At 36.3% G+C, this 26,555-nt stretch overlaps 1 protein-coding gene across 6 annotated transcripts in view; it reads right to left on the reverse strand.

Moving 5' to 3' along the window:
- The window catches only part of CSMD3 (CUB and Sushi multiple domains 3), a 710,416-nt gene that overhangs the window by 129,170 nt on the left and 554,691 nt on the right, over positions 1-26,555 (reverse strand). For all 6 annotated transcript variants that reach the window (XM_040546910.1, XM_040546915.1, XM_040546914.1 and 3 more), the window contains one exon: positions 99-212. In XM_040546910.1, coding sequence (XP_040402844.1) covers positions 99-212 — 114 coding nt within the window. The remainder of the gene's footprint in view (positions 1-98; positions 213-26,555) is intronic.

Consider the following 26,555-nt stretch of genomic DNA (forward strand, 5'->3'; position numbering starts at 1 on the left):
GTCTTTTCTTTTTTTCTTTTTTTTTTTTTTCAACTACACTATCTTTATAGTTTATATAAAATAAATGATGGTTTAATGACAGTTCTGTTAACAGATACCTGAATGAGATCCTGAGAGAGAAGATAACAATGATGACTGCAGAGATGGGCCATCATATACTTCAACCACATCGTGGAGTGATGTCTGGAAAAATACAAACTGGCCAAAAACCACTGATCAAACAGGAAGGAGAAAAAGCAAGAAGCACCAACAGCCAAAAATGGGGGATAAAATGAGAAGGAAAAAAAAAAAAAAAAAAGATTACAGAACATACATTAATATACTGCATTAAAATATTTTAATTGAAAATATATTTATTGGTTGATTTCCCTGACCAGTTAATTAAATTTCCCTGTGTATAATGTTATTTTTCGTAACATAACAGCATAGAGAATAGGCAATGAAGGTACACAATCATACATGTAATTGTTAGAAAATTTTAGTAATTAGGGGGAAAAAAAGTCTGCTTTTATATCTTCAAATTCTCTACTTTTCCCTCCCCACCAAATTTCTCAGTTCAATATCCTCCTTTATAATCTCGGCATATTCTTATATATGTTGTTTTATCCATTCAATTTGTTGATAAGCCTCTGTAAATTTCATAGACCTTGGAATTCTTCTTAAGAACATTAACATTCAGTGCATCTTTTATATTTGCAAAATAAATGAGCAACTAACTCAAAGTGACAAATATTTGGGAATTCATATGCTGAATCACATATTTATTTATTTATTTTTTAGTCATGCTAGATGAACAACTGAATTCAATAATGTTACTTTTGCACTTAAGTTCAGCACTTTCACATCACAGGTATTTGCCCTTTCAATATATGCAAATAATTAAAGTAGAAAAAAAAAATGTTTGGATTAATTCTGACCTAAATATCTACAAAATATTTACATCTTAATTTTATCACCGTTACTAGCAATTTGCCAGAAAAGAGGCTTAAGGAGTATAAAGGGGTAAAAAAGATGGAAGAAGATATATATTTGTAGGAATAGTAAAACGTACTAAGAACAGAACCTAAACAGAACCAGTTTCTGGTTCTGGTTCATTATCCAGGTTAGGCATTTAGTGATAAATATTCTGATGTGTTGCTACTGGAGACATAATATATTTCTTTGCCATATGGTCAGTAATATCTTTATCTGCTATATTTTATTGCAATAGATGAAGCTAGGCACTTACAGTTCTTCCAAAGTATACATTCTAATAAAGCTTTAAAAAATGTGAAGTCTTCAAATTGTCTTTTTCCTTTTCCTTTTCCTTTTCCTTTTCCTTTTCCTTTTCCTTTTCCTTTTCCTTTTCCTTTTCCTTTTCCTTTTCCTTTTCCTTTTCCTTTTCTGTTTCCATTTCTTTTCCTTTTCCTTTTCCTTTCCTTTTCCTTTTCCTTTTCCTTTTCCTTTTCCTTTTCCTTTTCCTTTTCCTTTTCCTTTTCCTTTTCCTTTTCCTTTTCCTTTTCCTTTTCCTTTTCCTTTTCCTTTTCTGTTCCCTCTGCCTTTCCCTCTGCCTTTTCCTTTTTCCTTTTTCCTTTTTTCCCTTCTCTTTTTTTCCTTTTCCTTTTCTTTCTCCTTGTCCTATTTCCTTTTCTATGCACTCATTGATGTAAAAAATGGCAGTTGTACTCTGCTAACTTGGGATCTTATCATAAACTCTTTTCAAGAAGAAACGAAGTCCATTTTTGAAACAAGAATCTCTTTTTGAAGTGAAAGCATGGATGTGGAGTTTATAAAATGTTCAAAAAAAAGTAATTAAAAGAACAATTCCATGAGGCATTTACAAAGTATTTTGTCTATCTTTAGGATGAATCATAAGTAAGATTTAAAAAATATCTTTATTTTTCCTCCAATCTTCAGAAAATTATTATTTTTTAAATTTTATTTTTACTAGCTCTGCTTATTTTTAAAATATTTAGCTGTATACATCTTCACTGTGGTGTTACTGAAAATAACTAACAAACATAATCCATCTAATTACTTCTGTCATGTTGTCCATTCACATTTGTATTTTCCTCAAATTTTCACACTCAATGAAGTCCACTTTGCCACTGAGCCAAGTAAAGTTCCTTGTGACTTCCACTGCTATTTTCCATATCATGAAAAGTCACAAGCTATGTACAGAAATTTCAGGCAAGTTCTGAGGCGTAACTATTAGCACGAGCTGTATCGTGGGAAAACTGTAAAAACAGAATTGATGAACTATATTTGTGTTTTAATGGGCTATTGTAAGATATTACATAGCAATTATAACGTAGAGTGCGCCAAGTTCAAAGGTCAATTTCTATACAAATAAAGATCAAATAAATTGAATTTATAGCTGAGACTGGAAGCCTCCAGAGCTCATCTAGTCCAACCTGCTTGCTTGGAGAGTCATCTCAAGCACAATTCTAAGGGCTGTGTCTTGTAGGAATTTGAATACTTCCAGGAATGGAGAGTCTACAACCTCTCTGGGCAAGCTGTTGTCAGGTCCAATCACCCTTACAGGAAAAAGGTTTTCTCTTTTGCTTAAATGGAATTTACTGTGTTTCAGTTTGTGCCCCTTGCCTCTTGTCCTGTCACAGGGCACTACTAAGAAGTCTGGCTCTGTCTCCTTTACTCCCTAGGTATTTATACACAATGATAAGATACCCATGAAGCTTCTCTTCTCTAGGCTGAACAATCCCAGCTCTATTACATGTCCAGTTGCTTAACCATCTTTGTTACCCTTCATTAGACTTGCCCCAGTACATCCATGTCTCTCTTGTACTGGGGATACCAGCACTGGACATACCCCCCTAACGTGTCTCACCAGTGCTGAATGGAGGGGTAGGATCTTCTCACTCAATTTGCTGGCAATGCTCTGCCTAATGTAGTCCAAGTGGCTGATGGCATTCTTTATGGCAAGTGCACATTGCTGGGTCATGTTCAGCATGGTGTCCATCTGTACCCCCAGGACCTTTTCTGCAAAGTTGCTTTCCAGCCAGCTATCTGCCAGTCTGTACTAGTGCACAGAGCTATTCCTCAGCTGCAGACTCTTGTTGAATATTTTGTTGAACCTCATGAGCTACCTGAATGGCAGCACATCTATACGGTATATCAAACACATTCAGTTTTGTGTCGTCTGTAAACCCACTGGGAGTGCACTCTGTCCCATCATACATATCATGAAGATATTAAATAATAGTGGATGCAGCATCAATCCCTGGGGTATGCCATTACTGACTGGGTGCCAGCTATCATTCATGCTGTTGATCACAATCCTTTGAGCTTGGCAGTTCAGCCAGTTTTCAGTCCACCTCAATGACTTCTTATCTAGTCAGTACATCATTAAATTGTAAATGAGAATGTTACGCAAGATAGTGTAGAAAGCCTTGCTAAAGTCAGGATAAACAACATCCAGTGCTCTCCATTCAACCACCAAGCCAGTCAACTCATTGTAGAAGTCTATCAGGTCTGTAAGGCATAATTTCCCATTCATAAATCCATGCTGACTACTTACAATAACCTTCTTTTCCTTACTATGTTTGGAGAAAGTGACCAAGATTATATGTCCCACCTTCCCAGGCATTTAGGTAGGTAACGCTGACTGGCCTATATTTCCCTAGATCTGTCTCCTTGGCCTTCTTGAAGATAGGAGTGACATTTGTTTTTCTCAGGAACCTCCCTTGATTGCCATGATCTTTCAGAGGTAACTAATCTCCCTCAGTACTCTTGCATGCATCCCATCAAGTCCCATGGGCTTGTGTACATGCAAGATGTTTGTGTTCCCTCACCTTGTCCTTCCTCGTTCCAGACTTCTAATGGTCTCAGGGGCAAAGGATTGCTGAAGTCTGTCCTACCAGTAGAGATTCATGCAAATCACCAGGGCCCCTGCACCATTGAAAAGTGGACCACATTTTCCCTACTCTTCTTTTTGTTGGTTCTGTAGAAGCCTTTCATGTCTCTTGCCAGATTCGAGAGGAGAGGAGAGGAGAGGAGAGGAGAGGAGGAGGAGAGGAGAGGAGAGGAGAGGAGAGGAGAGGAGAGGAGAGGAGAGGAGAGGAGAGGAGAGGAGAGGAGAGGAGAGGAGAGGAGAGGAGAGGAGAGGAGAGGAGAGGAGAGAGGAGAGGAGAGGGGAAAAAGAAAAAAAAAGAAAAAAGAAAAAAGAAAAAAGAAAAAAGAAAAAAGAAAAAAGAAAAAAGAAAATAGAAAAAAGAAAAAAAAAAAAAAAAAAAAAGAAAAAAGAAAGAAAAAAATAAAAAAGAAAAAAAAGGAAAAAAGAAAGAAAGTAAAATTCATGTGTAATATACCTACGAAGTTCATCAAGTCCAACTGTCTTACCACTTCAGGGATAACCAAAAGTGAAAGCATATTATTATCTCTAAATTGGAGAGACATGGATTTGACAGATGGACCACTCAGTGGATAAGGAACTGGCTGAACGGTCGCACGCAAAGAGTTACGGTCAATGGCTTGATGTCCAGGTAGAGACAAATGACAGGTGGCATTCCTCAGTGACCGGTATTGGGACTGACAATATTTAAGATTTATGCCAGTGAAATGAACATTGGGATTGTGCGCACCCTCTGCATGCTTGCTGATGATAACAAGCTGTTTGATGCGGTCAACACACTGGAGGGAATGGAAGCCATCCAGAGGGACACTGGCCGACTTGAGGGGTGGGCCTGTGTGAACCTCATGTTCAACAAGGCCAAATGCAAGGCCCTGCACCTGGGTCAGGGCAATTCCAAGAACAAATACAGGCTGAGTGGAGAATGGATTGAAATCAACTCTGAGGAGAAGGACTTAGGGGGGTTGGTTGATAAAAAGCTCAACATGAGCTTGTCAATGTGTGCTTGCAGCCCATAAAGCCAACCATATCCTAGGCTGCATCAAAAGAAGTGTGGACAGCAGGTCAGGCAGGTGGCTCTCCCCCTCTACTCTGTTCTTGTGAGACCCCACTTAGAGTAAGGTGGCTTCAGCCCTTGGGTCCCCAACATAAGAAGATAGACCTGTTGTAGCAAGTCCAGAGGAGGACCCTGAGGATGATCTGAGGGCTGGAACACCTCTCCTATGAATACAAGTTGAGAGAATTGGGATTGTTCAGCCTGGGGAGACCTTCCAGTACTTAAAGGAGGCCTACAGAAAAGATGTGGAAATAGTTTTTTATCAAGGAGTGTAGTGATAAGTTAAGGCTGAAAGTATCCAAGGCCGCGTTGGATGGGACTTTGGGCAACCAGATCTAGTGGGAGGTATCCCTGCCCATGGCAGGGTTGTTGTAACTAGATGATCTTTAGGGTCCTTTTCAACAAATCTTTCTGTGATTCTGTGATTCTACGATTGTATGATTAAGGGCATTATTCAAATGTCTCTTGAACATTGACAGGCATGGGGTATCAACCACCTCACGAAGAAGCCTCTTCCAGTGTTTGACTACCTTCATGGTAAAGAATTTCTTCCTAATATCTAGTCTGAATCTCCCCTAGCACAGCTTTGTGCCATTATCTTGCATCCTATCATTGCTTACCAGGGAGAAGTGATCAGCACCGCCCTCTCCATTTCCTTTCCTCAGCAAGCTGTATAAAGCAATAAGGTCACCTCTTAGCTTCCGTTTCTCTAAACTAGACAAACTAAGTGTCCTCAGCCTCTCCTCATAGGAGATACCTTCCAGCCCTTTTACCAGCTTTGTTGTTCCTCTGAATGCATTCAAGCATCTTAATATCCTTTTTATATTTTGGAGACCAGAACTGCACATGATATTCAAGATGAGGCTGCACCAAGCCTAAATATAGTGGGAGAATCACCTATTTTGGCTGGCTGACTATGCTGTGTTAAATGCACCCCACAATGCCGTTTGCCCTCTTGGCTGCCAGGGCACACTGTTGACTCATGTTGAGCCTACAGTCAATCAGCACCCTCAAATCCCTTTCTGCTGAGCTGCTCTCTAGCCATTTGTCTCCCAGTCTGATTTGTGTCTGACATTACTTCATCTCATGTACAGCACCTAGCATTTACCTTTGTTGAATTTCATGCCGTTGATGGTTGTCCAATGCTCTAATCTATCTAGATTCCTCTGCAAGGCTTCTTGTCCCTCCAGGGAGCCAACAGCACCTCTCAGTTTAGAATCATCAGCAAACTTGCTGAGGTTGCATTCGACTATTGTATCTAGATCATTGATAAAAATATTGAACAGAACTGTCCCTAGAATTGAGCCCTTGAGAACACCACTAGCGACTGTCCACCAGCCAGATGTAGCCCAATTCACTACAATCCATTGAGCTCTACAGTTAAGCCAGTTCATCACCCAGTGTAGAATGTACTTGTTCAACTCACAGTTGGATAATTTGTCCAGAAGGATACTATGAGGGATAGTATTAAAGGTCTTACTAAAATCCAGAAAGATTACTTCCACCATCTTCCCTTCATCCACTAAGCAGGTGATCTTATAATAGAAGGAGATCAAATTACTAAGACAAGGCTTTCCTTGGTGAACCCATGTTGATTATGTTTGATAATAGCTTTGTTCTTTAAATGTCTTTCAATATGCCCCAGGACAACCTTCTCCATAACTTTTTCAGGGGGTTACAGGTCTGTAGTCTCCCAGGTCTTCTCTTGCGCCCTTCTTGTAGATAGGTATAACATTGACTATCTTCCAGTCAGAAGGGACCTCCCCAGGCTGCCAAGACCTTTGGTAAATTGTTGAGAGGGGTTCAGCTGTAGCATCTGCTAATTCCTTTAGTACTCTGGGGTAAATCCTGTCAGACTTATGAACATTCAACTAATACAGTGGTCCATATAGTTTCAGTGGAGTAAGATGAGCTGTCTTTCCTTACCCGAGGTTTCCCATTGACATCAATGGGATATATTTTGTGGCTTATGATGTATCAAACTCAGAAAGCTCTAAGATGAAATCTATTAGTGATGTAAATCATTTGCCTTTATGATATTACCAAATGACCCAAATAGGGCCCAAATTACCTCTACTATTCTCTCTCTATATATATACATCTGCAGCCAGGAACTATTAAAGAGCAGGAGTAAAAAGTATGTTTCTGTGTGTGAAAGACATAAACAGCTAGCTAAAGCCATCCATTTGCTATGAATGATAATTTTAAGTTGTGCTTGAGCATGGTGTTTTACATAAATCTTTTATACTCTTTAAAAAATGAAAATGGAAGCAGGGAGTCTCAATAGGTTTCTTCTGATGGCGACTGAAAAGTCGAGGTGTTGTGGTATAGACAGAAGCCCTATTACAGAGCTAGAGGACTTCCTCAGAATTTGAAGTTACTTCACAGAAGCTAGCTTCTCATCATTTCAAACAGAATTTTTGTCATCAGACTAAGCAATCTTTCAAAAATAGAGCCTTGCTGACAGCAACACAAATTTTTGAGTTCAGTGAATCTGTAAAAAAAATAAATCTAATTCTTCACCAGCTCCATTGTTGACATCTTCTCTTTGCTTATGATTTAGGTGTGATGTTTTCCCTATCAGGCTTTTTAAAGGAATTATAGCAGCATATTTAAACTTTTTTTTTTTTTTTCTGGGAAAAAATAAAAAGAAAAGAAGCATTGTTTAGAAAGTCATTAAAGGACTGAAAAAGAGAAATCTCTCACTAGCGTCTTTGTGATGATTAAAGGTAACAGGTAATCAGTAAGAAACAAGAAATGCAAGCCTCTCCTGCTGGAACATAGTGTTCCCAGTGAGTAATCCCTTTAAGTATTTAGCTTCATAAAAAGCAACAAGAAAAAAATATACGAAATTTACTTTTGTATTTTTGATGACCTAGGAACACACTGGAATGATGGACTTACTCAATATTTTTAAATTAAATTTTACTCGTGTTGACAATAAACAAATAAATTGATATTCAAACCCTTCTACCTGAGAAAAAATGTCCAGTAAAACTGCAGTATAACTTGAGTGTATGTTGGACTCTTCAAAAAGGAATTATTTAGTAAACACAGAGAAGGTTTTTGAAGGGAAAGACTGAAAGGTCGCAACAAAAAAAAGAGGTGATCTTATAGAATTCATGCATATAGAAATATTGTGTTCACTGAGTTAACTTAAATTAATTTTCACCAGCTCACACAAACAAATCGGAAGACCTGATCTTTTACTATGCAGTAGAATACGTGTTTGACATAACAATAGTGGAGTATCTTTGTGGTAGTAGTTTTGCTATTACTTAGTTTTTAAATAAAAATAGTAGTGAAATATTTCTCCTCTTACATTTCCAAACATTTGGTTGTCTACCAGCTACTGTTAATATATTCAATCTACTTTGTTCCTGTAGCGGTAATCGATAGTGATATGTTAGATGTAGTGGTTGATAATTATTAGCATATGCTGTAGTATAGCAGGAAAAATAATTGTTTGTGAATAAAATGTAGAGTCCCTACTAGTAGTATCCTGTTGGGCAAATCTCAAAAAATTTCAATGCAAATAACATTTATAAAACAGCTGTCTAGTGTTCCTGAACTTGGAAACAGCAAAAATTAATTTGAATAGTATAAGCTTCTAGGGTGAACTGCAGACTAGATGTCAAAATAAAGCTAGTGATGGGCTTAGGTGTACACCACTAGAAGTGATGTTCTTACTGTTATAAGTAAGGGTAGAGAACTGCTTACCCTCAATAGATATTTATTAACAAGGGCAAGTGACTTGAGCAATTGCAGATGAATGGAATTGATATAATGATACAAAAATAATCAGATGCAACAATAAAGAGAAAACATTAAATAACTGAAAATTAAAATATGTAAAAGATATGGAGAGATAGAAGGAACAGGAACAATACACATGAATATATAGCTATATACATTTTTCTATAGCTACTGAAGCTAGATTACTCTTTCACGTTTCCTAATGTATATACCAACTTCAAAAAGGCATCACAAATCTACAGAAGCCCTCAAATATAATGTAATTATATTTTGATATTATCATATGTATAATATTAATGTAATATTATTAGAAAAAAATAAATATAACTGAATGAGGTCACATTTAACAATAATGGTCAACATAAATATAGTAGAGATTTCCAAGCCATGCATAGGTGTGCTAGTTGACTGTACTGGGCACAGGAAAATTAGTGTAAATTTATACTGTTTCTTCATAGTGTATGTGACATGCACCACTGTCTAGTTTTAATCCCTCTGTCTGTGGAAAAAGCCTTAACTGAACTGTCAGCCTTTGATCATGCGCTATCTGCTCCATTGGTAGTCTTAGTGATTATGCTCTCAGGTGGAGTCCTTCATCTCCTTGCAGAACATACAGAAGATGAGGGAGGATTAAAAAAAAGAATAAAGCATTCTTTCTGCAAACAAGGGATAGGTAAGGGAGCGCATAAAGAATTCTGGTTCTTATTTCAGGTGCTGCTTTCCTCCTTCCATCAAGGGGAAGAAAATACCCCAAAAGGTCTGAGCTGTAGCCCATACTCTGTTTCTCCTTTTATTTTTTATTTTTTTTTTTATTTTTATTTTTTTTATTTTTTGTAAAGAAAGTGTTGAGTGAAAGCATGCTGGCTGGTCCTTTTTCACATTACTGTATTCCTGCATTTCCAGAGCAGGAGGGGAAAAAAAAGATGGGAAGTGCTATATTTTCTCATTTTTAAGAAAATAAACTTTATATAAAGGTATGAAGAGACAACAAGAGTGTGTTTAGGGACACAGGATGGGGCAGTTAGAAACACTAGAAGCTCAGCATGCAAAAGAGACAAGTGAAATTGTAGAGAAAAAATATACACACGTATTTCCCCACAAAGAGACATAATTCCATACAAAATGGAATGGGAGAGAAATGGCACTCAGGTCTTATCCTGAATTTGGAAGAGGAGTGAATTCTTGTAATACACATGTTTCTTGTTTCCCCCTAAAATCAGCTATGTCGATTAGATTTCATAAATTATCATTCTACTCCAAGCCTCAGAATTCGATTTCCCTTTCTGCTTCCCCTTTCTGCAGCTCACATCCCTCTTTCCTGGCTTGACTCATTATGAATATATGTGAAACCCTTCCTGAATCTGCAGCAGCACAATAGCATGGAAAACAAACACACAAAAAGACAAAACAACCCTAAAAACTAAAAAGCTGTAAATTTAAGTTTAAATACTACATATGCTTATTATATCGTATTATATTGAATATATGTGATAATAACAAGTAATATTATTACGTCTTATAGCTGCTTTGTAACACAGAGCCCTGAAAGAAACACCACACAATCTTATTTTCTTTATTTTGGTTTGTTTTAATTTGACTAACCTGAAATTCAAGAGTCTATTATTGTTATTTCTTTAAATAGACAGTGCTGGTTTATTTATCCCTGCACACAAAAACTCTATCTCACCTTTCTGACTAGGTTTATAGTTCTTAAAATTGATTGTCTTCCTAAAATGTTGAATTTCATAGAATCATTGAATCATTTAGGTTGGAAAAAACCTCTAAGATCACCTAATCCAACCGTTAACCTAGCACTGCCAAGTCCACCACTAAACCATGTCACTAAGCTCTACATTTACATGTTTTTTGAAGACCTCCGGGGATGGTGACTCAACTACTTCCCTGGTCAGTCTGTTCCAAAACTTCACAACCCTTTCAGTGAAGAATTTTTTTCCTAATATCCAACCTAAACCTTCCCTGGCACAACTGAAGGCCATTTTCTCATCTGATCACCTGGTGTTTGGGAGAAGAGACCAATCCCCACCTCATTATAGCCTCCTTTAAGGTAATTGTACAGTGCAATAAGGTCTCCTATAAACCTCCTTTTCTGTAGGCTAAACAACCTCAGCTCCCTCAGCTGCTCTTCATAAGACTTGTTCTCTAGACCCTTAATCAGTTTTGTTGCTATTCTTTGGATGTGCTCCAGCACCTCGATGAAACTGAACACAGTATTTGAGGTGCAGCCTCACCAGAGCTGAGTAACGGGGGACAATCACTTCCCTGATCCTGCTGGCAGCATTGTTTCTAATACAAAGCAGGATGCTGTAGGCCTTCAGGGCCATCTGAGCATGCTGCTGGCTCATATTCAACCGGCTACTGAACAATACCTCCAAGTCCCTTTCTGCTAGGCAGCTTTCCAGCCACTCTTCCCCCAGCTTGTAGTTGCATGGGGTTGTTGTGCCCCAAGTACAGGACCCAGGATTTAATCTTGTTGAACCTTGTACAGTTTGCCTCAGCCCATCAGTCCAGGCTATCCAGATCCCTCTGTACAGTCTTCTTACCCTTGAGCAGATCAATACTCGTGCCTACCTTGGTGTCATCTGCAAAATTCCTGATGGTGAACTCGATCTCCTCATCCAGATCATTGATAAAGATATTGAAGAGAAGTGGCCCCAGTACTGAACCCTGGGGGACACCACTAGTGACAGGCCTCCAACTGGATTTAACTCCTTTTGCCATGGAGTCCTGTCCTGTCCATCCAGGATGTTTTAACCCAATGAAGCATATAGCTGTCCAAGCCATGAACAGAGTTTCTCCAGAAGAAGGCGGTGGGAAACAGAGTCAAAGGCCTTACTTACATCCACAGTCTTTCCCTCATCCACTGAGTGGGTCACCTTGTTGTAGAAGGAGATCAGATTCATGAAGCAGGACCTGTCTTTCATAAACTCACGCTGACTGGACCTGATTACCTGGTTGTTCTGCATTGTGCTGTGAGATGGCACTCAAGATTATCTGCTCCATAACCTTCCCCAGCAGTGAGGTCTGACTGACAAGCCTCTAGTTTCCTGGATCCTCCTTCCAGCCCTTCTTGTAGATGATCATCACATCTGCTAGCCGCTAGTCGACTGTGACCTCCCCTGATAGTCAGGACTGTTGATAAGTGATGGAAAGAGGCTTGGTGAATACTTCTGCCACCTCCTTCAGTACCTTTGAGTGGATCCCATCTTGCCCCATAGGTTTGCGTATGTCTAGAGAGGGATGGGCTGAGAGTGTGTCAGTAAAAATTAAGGACTGGACCAACACAGGACACCTTGTGGTTGGGGTCTACTACAGGCCGCCTGATCAAGACAAGCCTGTTGATGAGGCCTTCTTGCTCCAGATACAAGAAGCATCGCACTTACAGGCTCTCATCCTCCTGGGGGATTTCAACCACACAGATGTTTGCTGGGAAAGCTATGTGGCAGGCAGTAAGCAATCCAGGAGACTCCTGGAGTGCATTGAAGACAACTTCCTCGTCCAGGTATTAGACAAACCAACCAGAGGAGAAGCGTTACTGGACCTGGTGCTCACCAGTGCAGACGAACTCATTAAAGAGGTTAAGATTGGAGGAAGCCTGGGTTGCAGTGACCATGCCCTGGTGAAGTTGATGATCCTGAGGGAAATGGGCCTGGCTAAAAGCATAGTCAGGACCCTGAACTTCAGAAGAGCCAACTTCCAGCTGTTCAAAGAATTAGTGGGTGAGATCCCATGGGACACGATCCTTGGGGACAGAGGATCTGATCAGAGCTGTCAACTCTTTAAGGCTGTTTTTCTTAGAGTGCAGGAGCTCTCTATTCCCATGTGCAATAAATCAAGCAGGGAAGGTAGGAAACATGCATGGTTGAATAAGGATCTGCTGATCAAACTTAGGCAAAAGAAGGAAATGCACAGAGGGTGGAAACAGGGACACATGCCCTGGGAAGAGTACAGAAATGCTGTTCGGATGTGCATGTATGGGATCAGTAAAGCCAAGGCACTGACAGAACTAAATTTGTCAAGGGATGCAAAGAATAACAAGAAGGAATTCTACAGGTATATTGGCCACAAAGGAATGACTAAGAAGAGTGTACTGCCTCTGACAAATGAAGACAGAGAACTGGTAACAACAGATGCGGAGAAGGCAGAGGTACTTAAAAAAGTCTTTGTCTCAGACTTCACTAGTGGTCAGGATTCCCACATCTCTCAAAGCCCTGAACATTTTGGCTGGAGGAACAGAGTCCCTCCCCCTGTAAGCAAAGAGCAAGTTCAGGACCTCCTGATGCAACTTAACAACTACAAGTCTATGGGACCTGTTGACATGCATCCCAGGGTCCTGAGGGAATTGGCTGATGTAGTCACCAAGACTCTCCATCATATTTGAAAAATCATGGCAATTAAGGTGAAGTCCCCAGTGACTGGAAAAGGGGAAATATCACTCCCATTTTTAAAAAGGGTAGAAAGGAAGACCCAGGGAACTATAGACTGGTAAGCCTCACCTCTGTGCCTGGCAAGATCATGGAACGAATCCTCCTGGAGTCAATATTGAGGCACATGCAGGACAAGGAGGTGATCCGAGACAACCAGCATGGCTTCACCAAGGGCAAATCATGCCTGACCAATCTGGTGGCCTTCTGTGATGGAGTAACCACATCAGACTGACTAATGTCATTTACTTGGACTTCTGTGAGGCCTTCAACATGGTCCCACACGACATCCTAATCTTTAAATTGGAAAGATATGGATTCAATGGGTGGACCATCCATTTGGTAAGGAATTGGCTCGATGGCCATACCCAGAGAGTTGTGGTCAATGGTTCTATGTCCAGGTGGAGGCTGGTGACAAGCGATGTCCCTCAGGGGTCTGTCTTGGGACCAGTGCTATTCAATACCTTCATCAATGACATAGACAATGGGATTGAGTGTACTCTCAGCCAGCTTGCAGACAACACCAAGCTGAGTGGTGCAGTTGATACCAAAGAAGGAAGAGATGACATTCAAAGGGACCTGGACAGGCTGGAGAAGTGGATCAATGTGAACTGCATGAGGTTCAACAAGTCCAAGTGCAAGGTGCTGCACCTGGGTCAGGGTAATTCCGGATGAGTACAGACTGGGAGAACACATTGAGAGCAGCCCTGTAGAGAGAGACTTGGCATGAAACAGAGGTACTTGTAGACAGAAAAAAAAAATCATAAATTGTTTACTAATCCTTTCTTGTTTGTGTTCTTTATTATTATTATTATTATTTTAATTTATGTATGTTGTTTTTATCACAAAAATCATGTTCAACTGCAACTTTAAGGAAATGTTGTTAAATACATTTTTATCCAATGTTATAGTGTACAATGTATATAACAGTAACAGTTAATGAAAAAAAAAAAAAAAACACTTCAGAAATATTATCCATTTTGGTATTTCCATTTTGGTATTCTGTTTAGTGTGGCTGTTTAGTCATTGACTTTATTTTAGCCAGAAAACTAAGGTATTTATACTGATTCCGAAATGGTGATTTGCTCAACATGAAAAAAAATCAAGCATCATAGATTTGACTGTTCAATGCCAACATGCATGTTCTTTGAGTTACTTTCATTTAGTTCCTTATAAAAATAGAGGGGATAATAATAATAAGCATAAGAGATAAAACAAAGCACTTGGGAAAGCTAGTGGAAAGCATTGCAGAAAAATAGATGCAAAAAGGAAAAAATAGATCACAAAGCAAAATACAAGCATATAAACTAACCAGGAAGCAAACAAACAAACACTACTACATGTTAACATTTTTCTAATAACTGTGGCATGCCTGCAAACTTTTGAATTCTTCATGGATTATCTGTTTTCCACTTACAGCATAACACTATATTTAAAACACTTTTTTTTTTTTTTTAAAGAATATTAGGCTCAAAACTTTGAGTTAAAAATCATACCATTTTCTCTGAAATATTGCCAATGGTATTTCTAAACCAGAGAAAGGAGGTTAAAGATGATAATAAAGCCCAAGTAGAATAGTTTGTCACGAAAATAAATAGATGGCTATAAGCAATAACCACATTTTATTTAATGGACTGAGAGTAAGTAAACAGACACAGAGTACTGACTAGAGTAAGAATAAGAAATTTAGAATTGATTTAATGTGGAGAAGAGTTGTGTGGAAAGCCAACTGATGATACCTGTAAAATAACGCAGGTGTTAAGTATTATAGTGTTTGAGGTAAAAGCACATTATAGTTTCAAAATATCCCATCAAAACACTTCTGTCAATAAATCTGCAGAAATTTTCCTATATTGTTTCAGTCCTACTTATAGCCTTCTTCACAACTAAGTTAGTTCTTTGGTAGTAACGGTTTTTAATTATGTATTTTTCTGTCATCCAACACAGTATCTATCTATGACACTGCTTCCCAGATCTATTAGTGATTAATGTTATAATCCTACCTAAAACCAGAATAATGAGAGAATTGTGTACATATGAACACAATGTACACATATGAACATACGTACTTTAAACATGCTGTGTTTTACAAGGTTGTTTTACCAAGTAAGAAGGCAAAGCTTGAGAACTTTAATGTCTATGACACCAGATAAATTAGTGCTGGTCACACCCCATGATCCTGCAAGATTAACTAATCAGGTCCTTATCCAGCATGGATTTAACTTTGTGACTATATCAGCCAAAATTGCATAGTAACATGCATTATCAATTAGAAAGTTTTTATCCTATATTCCCATTGAGTTACATTACATAGCATTTCTGTACAATCACTTAGGATATGGGTTAGATTTTTTATCTTAAGGAAATTATGCATATGTTAACTATAAAGAGAATCTCATTTCACAGTTTCCAAAAAGCAATCCATAAGCTATTTCTGTAAATACTCTTTAAAAGAAAAAAAAAAATTACATGGTTCAAATTTAGGAAACAACAACTGGTATAAATAGTTTTCTTGATGCAGAGAATGTCTGTCAGGAATTGTGATTTTCAATATATCCTTCAATTACTTAGAAAGATGTAAAAAACAGTTACAAAATATGTTGATGGTGTTATGTTATTAAAGACGTAAAAGCAAGAACTAACTGAAAAGTTACAGAAACACATTATGCTAATGAATGATGTGATAAAATATTAGATAAAATTCATAGTAGATAAGTGTAAACTAGTGCACATGAATTAAAAAATAATCCTACTTTATATTCACAAGGACAGGCTTTGACTTAGCTATTAACTATCTTGGACTAAGATCTTGAGGTTATAAAAGATAATTCCTATGAAACATCAGTTCTGTATTCAGTAGTGCCAGAAAGGAAATAAAATACTAGCAGTTATTAGGAAAAGAGCAGAGAACAACAAGCAATTATAAGACAAATGTGAAAATCTAGAGTGCAGGGGATAGACTTTCTGGTCTGCCCTCTGCAAAAAAACGCGAGTGAAATTAGGAAAAGTATAGAGAAGGATGAACAGGATAACAAGAAAATATGCAATTGTCCCTACTGCATCATGAACAGATATAAATTCTTCTTTCTAGAAATGAGATGATTAAGGGGCAAATATGATAGGAATCTATAAAATTGTGAGGTGAATAGAGAAATTGAACAGGGAATTATTTTTACTGTCCTTTCAAGTATAAGAACTGGAGACCAGCGAGTACAAATGTCTATAACACATTTTAAACTGGGAAGATGTTTCTTTATACAATACATGTTTAAGGTGTGGAACTGCTTGCTAAATTATATCACAAAGACTAAACCTATATGGGCTAAAAAGCAGTGATATAAATTAATGGCAGAAAGACTCATAAGGAGCTACTAAAAACAAATGTGCTTCCTACAGATTGGGAAATCCTTTAAGTACAGATTAATGGTGATTGAGAAGGATCTTCTGAGAACAATCAGTGAGTATTTTCCTGAGGTTACACTTTTACCTGGTTTTCCAGATTTATTGCTGTTAAAAGGGCACTGTGGTAGGCAGCTCCCTACCCTTGTTTTGTGACCTGGAGTGATGGTAATTCTTAAGATCCAGGTCTATGTCTTCAGAATTTATAGCTATTAAGACTGTGAAGTCTTGATATAAATACTTATGTTGATATAAATAAGTGATGGGATTGCAGAATGTATTTAAGCAAATTATGCTATTGTCCAGTACTTCAGTTGTTTTAATAGCAGTGTGTATTCCTCTGAGTATTTCAAATTTATTTAGGTCTAAATTTTAATGAATATGAAACTAAGTCTGCAGTCTTCATCATTTTAATATGGTAACTGATATACTGTCTGATACCTGACTATAACGGAATCACAGAATCACAGAATCATCTAGGTTGGAAGAGACCTCCAAGATCACCTAGTACGACCTCTGACCTAACACTAACAAGTCCTCCACTAAACCACATCACTAAGCTCTACATCTAAACGTCTTTTAAAGACCTCCAGGGATGGTGACTCAACCATCCGGGTGAAGTCTGTGTATATCACTTAATATTTGATAATGTTTAAGAATAGAAATAGCGATAGTGACAGAAATAATACTTACAAATGGTGATTTCTAATGGAGGTACGTATACGCATATTTTAAATAAAGTTTTATTTTATAAAGGTACTAAGTTTCAAAATCTGATACTATTTCAATTCTATTATACACAGCATAGGATATTATCTTCTATAAGCGTAAAGGAGTATGCACTAAAAGGACAGAAACAGTTTATTCTCCATTTTATATCAGCTAATTATATATGCACATTACAATTGAACATGTCGCAAGGTTGAATAAATCATTCCATATTTGACTATATTATTGACAGTCTTAATTTTCTCAAATGGTAATAAAAATCTAGAATCCTTTGATCTTAGTAACCGCCAATTTACAAAAATTAAAAATGGAGACATGTTTGAATACATTAATATATTTTATATATAATACATATAATTATGCTTTGAACTGTTTTCTCAACCAGAAGGTTGAATCTCCTTCAACTATTTTACTCTCAGGAAGACATTAACCTTCATTGATGGAAGATCAGCTGATTATATACATTTCAGAACTACTAGTTAGAACTGTGAGACTTTATAAAGAAGTACAAACAGTTCTTTACTGTTTGTTTCAAATTACCTATTTCTTTCTATATACCAAAGAAAATATCTTTTATTATTTTTTTTTTTTTTCAGAAGCCTGCTTTCAGCCATTTTTCCTCAATTATTACAGCTTTCTCCTTAGACTTCTAACATCTTCAAATCTACCTTGAAGGGAACAGCAAGGGAGAAACATCTCCAACAGTCCATCAGTAAGCAAACTGAATTTAGTAAGTGAGCAAATAAGTTTAAATAAGTTTATAAAACCATCTGCAAAACCATTTTTATAACTCAAATTTTCTATAGGATTAAAATATATATATATATATTTTTTTTTCTAACTTAAAAAAAAAATCGTTGCCAAATAATAGAAAAGCGTCCATCTCCAAATAGTTTTTGTTAGTGAAATATTGGTTTTCATTAGCCTGCAAACCCTGTATCAAATTGTGATACATCATGGTTCGCAAATTAATTCTATGTCATTTACAAGAAAATGGCACAACTTGTGAAGGAATATATGAGCTTATAAAAAGAAAAAAAAATCTTACCATCAAGTTTTGTTTGTTTTCTTGGTGTAATATAAAACATAGAAATTATATTTCATTTCAGATTTAACAGAGAACTTTTTTGTACTTAACTTTAAGTATTAATCTGATTAATTTTCACAGGACTTCCTTAAGGTAAATGTTATTATACTGTCTTACAGACTTTTACACAGACATACAGAGAGGTTAAGTGTTTTCCACAACTAATATATGCATGCAAACATGCATATATTTTTATACAATCCTTCTGTATTTAACCATTGTTTTTATAGAATGATACTTAGTTCCTCCTTCTTTGTTACAGTGAGACAGGCAGTCAAATATCCCATAGAAGAGGTGTTTTCATATTTACTAAGGATTTTTTTTTTTTTTTTGGTCTTAAAGGGACCAGGAGTACCTTGATACTCATAGAATTTTTTAAAAACAGAATTCAGAACAATAATCTGGACTCCACCTAACTCATTATCTGTGTAACTATGTTTGGACTCTGTATCTACAGAACGTTCTTTCATTAATTTCTTCAACTCTTGAATATATATTCACATCACAGTATGAACTTGATATTGGAGTTATTTGACGTTAAACTATTCACAGCTAGATGAAATTGTACTTCTGTTTAAAAAGCAAATTGCTGCCATAATCATCTTTCTCATCTGGAATAGTGTTGCATGACACACTTTAATGAATATTATGAATTCACTTAAGCAACATGATCTCTGCCTCTGAAGCTATACACTTTTTACTCAGCAAGGTATGTTTGTTTCTTTGTCTATGTTTAATCTAGGTTGGAAAAGACCTTTAGGATCATCAAGTCCAACCATAAACCTGTCCTACTGACCCCCATCACTAAACCATGTCCTTAAGTGCCTTTTTTTTTTTTTCTTATTTGGAATCCCATTCATGGAGCAAAATGGGTCAGTATATCCTTGAAAGAAAAGGATCCTTTTCTGGGATACTTCTTTCAACCTATTTGTTTTTTAAAACTGAATCTTGGCCTATATTCATAGTTAATATACAGTGATATAGCTCCTCTGGACTAGCTAAATTCCATACTTGCCAGTTCTGGATCTGCCTTTCTCTGTATACCAGAAGTTCTGTAATTGACACAATGTAAAATAAAAATTTCAAGACTTTTTTTTTCCTATCTTTGTATTTTTTCATTGAATGAACCATTAATGTAAGAGACTACATGATTTTTTTTTTATATTATTATTATTATTATTATCTTATAAATACAAATGCATTTACAAACACAGAATTGCTGATGGGGAAGGTGTAAATACCTACACAAAAGTACAGGTATAGATTAGTGCTGATGGGTCTTCAACATCCCCAGAAATACTAACTAGTGCATCAAATGAGGCATTCCTTCAATTAGATTTGGACTGCTTCCACCTGATAAATGGCAAAAGAAAGCCGTTCTCTAATTTAGTCACTACCTGAACTGTTACCACCCATAAACTAACTATAAGAAATATTAAGTATAATTTGTGACTTTGTTGTAATAAAAATATTCTTCCATAAAGGTTATACTTGCTAGCATTAATAGTGTAAAGCTTTTTTGTTAAAAAAAAATGCAATGTGTATTCGTATTTGTTTCTGGTAGTTATTACTTTTTAAGGAGCTATAGAGAATTCATAGTAGCATAGTTGAGGAAAAGCGTGGTACTCGGTTTCTTTGCTTCCTTTATCAAAAATATTTCTAATTTGTTTCCAGTGAGTTACATTCTGAAGGAACAAAGGAAACCTGGATTATAGATGCACTAAATATAAAATTTGCCACTTTGAATAGGGTCCATTAAATTTTAGTCCAACACTTAGGGGGCACTATTTTGAAAAGTAAATAGAGAATTTTATTTAATGATGCTAGAAAGATGCTCTCATTTTAATTATTAGGTCTCATTTATCTTATACAATCATATTTGGAGGAATATCTATAAAATAAGTTATGAATATGAGTTATGCCTAAATTTAAAAATCAAAACTGTAGGGAATCCTAGCTAGTTTTTGTTATTAAAATACATAGTCCAGCATATTTAGTCCAGTTTAATTTACAATAGGATGGATGAAACTATATAATACTAGTCATAACTATAGGAGCCAAGATAAACTATAAAAATACTAATGATCAGAAATCAGTTATATAATAATATGACAGTATCTTTTTTCATACATTAAGGACATAAAACTAATTATTAAAAGCCTTTCTAAACAAGGTACAGAAGTTGAATATAGCCTTTTCCTAAGGAGATCATTCTTCCACAAAAATTTGGTTTCTAAAACTTTAAGCATTTATATTTATATTTATGTGATCATATATATATATTTACATGATCATATATATATTTATATGATCATTTATATGATCCCTGGAAGTAGCAGTAAGGGACTCAGGAGCACACGTAGGTTTTTTCATCAGTCCTCCCAGTTAAGAGAAAAGGGATTGAAAAGGCCAGTTGAATCTGGCAAGCCAACAGATAGTTATGGGACTGGTACCACAGAAAGGTGTTTGACTACTTAGACCATGTGATTCACTTTGAAAAACCTGGTCTGCTGGGGCCTGATGGGGTCCACCCCCCTTCAGAGAAGGGGAAGAGCATCTTTGGTCATAAACTTGCCAAGATGGTGAAGAGCGCTTTAAGTTAAAGCTGGGGGGGGGGACGGGGGTCAGGGGCGACCTTACTCCATCCCGCTCCTCCCAGCTTGATGCCATTGTCAGTGACAGAAACCCAGAGCCTGGAGGAGGGTAATGGGTCAGCAGGAGAGCACCCAAAGAGCAGCACAAAGGAAGTCCGGCCACTTTAGCCAGTGTCAGCCTCATCAGGGACCCAACTTAAATGTGCTAATGCACATAGATAGGCAATAAACAAGAGAAGTTAGAGATGTATGCATGCCTGCAGGGGCTTTACAGAGACATGACGGGATGGCTCCCATGACTGGAGTGTAGGAAAGGAAGGATACAATGGAAGGATACAGGGTCTTTAGGAAAGACAGACAGGAGAGATGAGGAGCAGAAATTGCCTTCTATCTCAATGAGCAGCTGGATTGCATGGAGTTCTGGCAGGGAATGGATGAGAAACTGACAGAGAGATTAAGGGTCAGGATTAAAGGGAGGGCAGGGACAGGTGACGTTACAGTGGGACACTGCTACAGGCCTCCTGATCAGGAAGACCAAGATGATGATGTCCCCTATAGACAGAGAAGCAGCCTCACGTTCTTAAGCCTTGGTCCTCATGGGGGATTTCAACCACCCCGATATCCATTGGAGGGACAGCACAGCAGGGCATAAGCAACCCAGGAGGCTCCTGGAATTCATTGATGATAAATTCCCTCTCCAAGTGACAGAAGAGCCAATGAGGAGATGTGCTATGTTGGACCTCATTCTCACCAATTAGAAGGGACTGGTGGGGAATGTGAAGGTCGAGGACAGCTCTGGCTGCAGTGACCACGAAATGATGGAATTTAGGATACTGAAGGAAGTGAGGAGGGAGAACAGCACGTTCACTACCCTGGACTTTGGGAGAGCAGACTTTGGCCTCTTCATGTATCTGCTTGGTAGAGTACCATGGGGCAAAGCAAAGAAATCTGGTTAATTCAAGGATCTCCTCCAAGCTCAAGAGTGATGCATCCCAATAAAAACGAAGTCAGGCAAAAAGACCAGGAGGCCTGCATGGCTGAACAAGGAGCTCCTGGCCAAACTCAAACAGAAAAAGGAAGCCTGCAGAGGGTAGAAACAAGACAGATAGCCTGGGAGAAATACAGAGAAATCACACAAGCAGCTAGGGTCAGGGGTAGAAAGCTAAAGCTCTTTTAGAATTAAATTTGTCCAGGGACATCAAGGGCAACTGGAAGGAATGTCAGTGATAAAAGGAAGACTATGGAAATTGTGGGAGGAAGGAAGAAAACAGCAGACCTGGTTACCCGGGACACGGAGAAGGCGGAGGTACCCAAATGACTTTTTTGCCTTGGTCTTCACTGGCATATACTCTAGCCACACAGATCAAGTCCCAGAAGGCAAAGGCAGGGACTGGAAGAATGAAAGAACCACTGTAGAAGATCAGGCTTGTCACCATCTAAGGAACCTAAAGGTGCACAAGTCCATGGGACCTGATGAGAAGCGTCCATGAAGAGAAGGCTCTGGAGAGACCTTATAGCAAGCAGTCTTCCCATACATAAAAGGGACTAAAAGAAGGCTGGAGAGGGACACTTTATCAGGAAGTATAGTGATAGGACAAGGAGCAATGGCTTTAAACTAAAAGAAGGTAGGTTTAGCTTAGATATTGGTAATAAATTCTTTACTCAGAGGGTGGTAAGGCACAGGAACAGGTTGCCCAGAGAAATTGTGGATGCCTCATCCCTGGAAGTATTCAAGGCCAGGTTGGTTGGGGTTTTGAGCAACCTGATCTAGTGGAATGTGTCCCTGCCCAATAACAATAGCCAATATATGACAGAAAGAATATGCCTATAAATGACAGATCAAGAAAAAAATATATTAATTGGTGGTTATTGGGACTATAACCACAAAACCATTCATAAAACTATTATCTCAAAGACACAAACAACCTGAAGGTCAACTTAATTGCATTCTACAAGCCCGTTCATTGTAGTTCTGGCAAGAAATTATTTTTCAATGTAAGAAAATCATAAAAATATATATAAATCAATATATATATATATATATATATATATAAAATATAAAATAATTATAATAATAAATATATATAAATAAATATAAATTTATTATATATAATATAAATATAAAATATAAATATAAAATATAAATATAAATTTATTATATATATAAATATATATATATAAATAAATATAAATAAATATATATATATAATATATATATGTATATGTATATATATATATGTATAAAAATATATATATGTAAAGGGAACATATAATTGGCTAATGAGGTATTTAAATAAGTTGCGTAAATTTGAAGGCTAGTCTCCCCTTAATAAATTTGTGGCTAAGACTCTCTCACCACTCCTTATGAAGGTATGACAGAGACACTAAACTCTTAAGTACTAGACATAATTTTGATTCCTTAAGTTAGAATGTATAACTACTGTAATAATTGTATGTGAATTACCATATGTATAACATATAAAATTATACATTTAATATGAAAGAAGATTACATTTCAGAAAAATCAATGTAATTTTCAGTACAGCATTTTATCTCATCTTCTGTGAATTTTAATTTACTTTCAATATTTAGTTAATAGATGGAGAAGATAACTTTTTTTTTAAGTCATTATTTGACAAAAGGCATTATGACGTGACGTCACAAATATAAGGAGTAAAAAAATATTAACTCTAATAAATAATAATAACAAAGCAATGCTATTTAAATTGGCTTACTACTAAGAAAAAATCTTATGAAGATATCAGTTTTAATTCAAGCCATCTTATTAATTATGTATCTGTATACATTCTAGATTTCTGGGTTCTAGATTTAATGGCAAAGTCACTTTGAAAAAGCTGTTTGGTTCTTCAATCATCTCGCAGCTAATTTAGAGCTACTAATTAAAAGTACAACTGCTTTCGGAGTCTAATAATTATCTTTTATTATCCTACTAGTAAATGTTATTGTTTAACTCAGATGATTCATCAGCTCATTCATCTGAAACAAATTATCGCTTCAGTTTACTGAATGGTGTGGATGAAATTAACACTTGAATAATTATTTTTTTCTGTTCATCGGTACGCAAAACCAAAACAAATCCCAGCAGAAGATTAGAAAATAAAACTAGGAGACATTGAAAAATTCCTTCATATTTATCATCTAAAATAAAATAAATTAAAAAACTGCTGTGAAACAACAACAAAAAACTGTGAAACAAACAAACAAAAAAATATTACAGTCATTTGATAGCTGTGAATAAAAGAAAAAGAACTTCATACCTACAATCTCTAAAACCATTCATCAGTGCTTCCAGTCTGGAAACAAATGTGTTAATTCCATAACTCTGTAACTGAAATGTGAACTCAAAACTTGTGAAATGTGAACTCAAAAAATGTTTCAAGACCTAGATGAGAATTTTGTTTCGTTTGTTTGTGGAAAAAAACTAATCTTGCTTAACCATAAGTTTGTCATTTCACTACTAGAGGTAAATCAGCACAGAAATAGTTGAGAATGTATTCTAAACATGAGAAGTATGTTATTATAAATGTTTGTTGTTGTTGTTGTTTTTCTAATTGAAAATATCAGATTTTCATTATAATTAATAATGCTAGTAATTGTAATAATATTATAAAGTTGAAAATTTTCACAAATCTTTTTTCTAATTCATGTTAGTTGCTCTGCATTTATCACGATAGTATGAGTAAAACTACTTTATAGACGTGAGTGACTAGTGGAAATTGACTTCATCTACAGCCAGTATGTTAAAATACCTTGTCTTTCATTTCTGCTGAGGATTTTATCACACATCTCAGTATGAGTATCAATTATTCAAATTTACAATACTAAAAGCTACAAGTCTGAACAAAACTGACTTTCATTTTTGAGGTTTGATATCACCAGAAGTACAATTATTCCTTTGCTCTGTATTTTCTAGTGTACTTATTATTTCACAGTCAGACTGTTCACAGTCTGATCTCTTAAACAATCACCAAAATCATTAAATGCTAAAATTTGAACAACTTCACTTATGAGCTGAAATGAAAATTTATTCTCCTTGGATGTAACATAAACATGCTAAAACTTAGCTCCTGTTAAGACTTCTCAGATCTGGTTTTGGACACTATGACAGGAAATTAAACCACCAGAGAAATCAGATTTAATATCTCACTGATATTATGACACGACGTTAGGTTGGCATTACGCCAATGCTTTCAATTTTAACATTTCCCCCTGTATCGCTTCCACCCTGCACCCCCCCCCCCCCCCCCCCCCCGATAAATAAATAAATAAAGGGTTTCAAAACAAGTATTTTGAGCTTGTAAAATTCTAAATGGTCTAAAGGGAAGCATCCAAATCATCTAATAATATGATGTTATATGATGCTATGCATACATACATGCAGGATATTCATGATGCACAGCCAAATTAAAAAATAAAAATAAAAAAATATTTACTGTATTTGTATGTTAGCAATAAATAAACAAAACCCTAAAGACGTCTAAATACCTGTGAAGTTTGTAACTACTTTGAGACCACCTTTGAGAATTTTTTTGCCAAGAAGGGGAGAAGAAAAGAACATTCTACCAAAAAAAAAAAAAAGAGTAACAACAACAACAAAATAGACATCCTACAGCAATACAGACACTTGCATTCCTCTTCCACATTAGTCTACTAATTCTAAACAATCTGATTTTAACAGCTAATGATATAAATAACAGCTAATGGTATAAATAAACCCAAGAGGACAAAGAACAATAAGGTGGATCCGTAATGTAAATAAAATAAGAATGTTTACCTTAGGGGAAAATTAAACTAATTTCATGGTTTTTTTTTTTTTTTTTTTTTTTTTTTTTTCTGTACTTCTATCTTAAAATTAAATTGAAATTGAATATTTGACATGACATACAAAAGGAAGACATAAACTTACTTTAATACTTAAATTTGTACTTTAATACTTAAATTGAAAGAGGAAAAATAACAGTTTCTTATAAATTACCAGACATACTGGTCTAATTGATTAAAATAATTGGTCTATTTGATTAAAATTAAATAACCCCCAAAGTGGTATTATGGCAAGAATTATCTATGCAACATAATGTGCTATATCAATATTTTTAATAAATCTCACTACTATTTGTTAATATTTTGAGGTCTTTTACTATTCTCTAAGCACAGAAGTTGGTTAAAGATGCATGGTATTTTACAAGGGCCAGGGAAGAGTCAGGAAGAGATCTGGAGGGACAGGTGGCTTGGAGAAATAACAGTTTGGCCTGGTGACTAAATAATAAAAAAATCACAAAACAAAACAACCGAAAACAAACAAACAAACAAAAACAGTTTTTGTAGAAACCCATTTCTCATTGATTGATAATTTCTAAAAAGTGCAAGTAGATGTCCAGCATCACACATATTTAAAAATGACAGATCTAAGCAGGCCTCAAGTATTAAAGCAAAAAGCAGAGGTTCATTCAGTGTTGCATATAATATTGTTATATGGAATTGTTATAGTTATTGTTATAGTGGAAATTGTGGTGTGGTAGTCACAAGAGAACCACAGCACTCAATGACATAATTCAAAATATATTTACAAAGAAGGGTGGATGTAGTAAAATCACAGAATCATAGAATGGTTTGGGTTGGAAGA

This window comes from Cygnus olor, chromosome 2 (assembly GCF_009769625.2).
Source record: "Cygnus olor isolate bCygOlo1 chromosome 2, bCygOlo1.pri.v2, whole genome shotgun sequence".
Taxonomy (NCBI): domain Eukaryota; kingdom Metazoa; phylum Chordata; class Aves; order Anseriformes; family Anatidae; genus Cygnus; species Cygnus olor.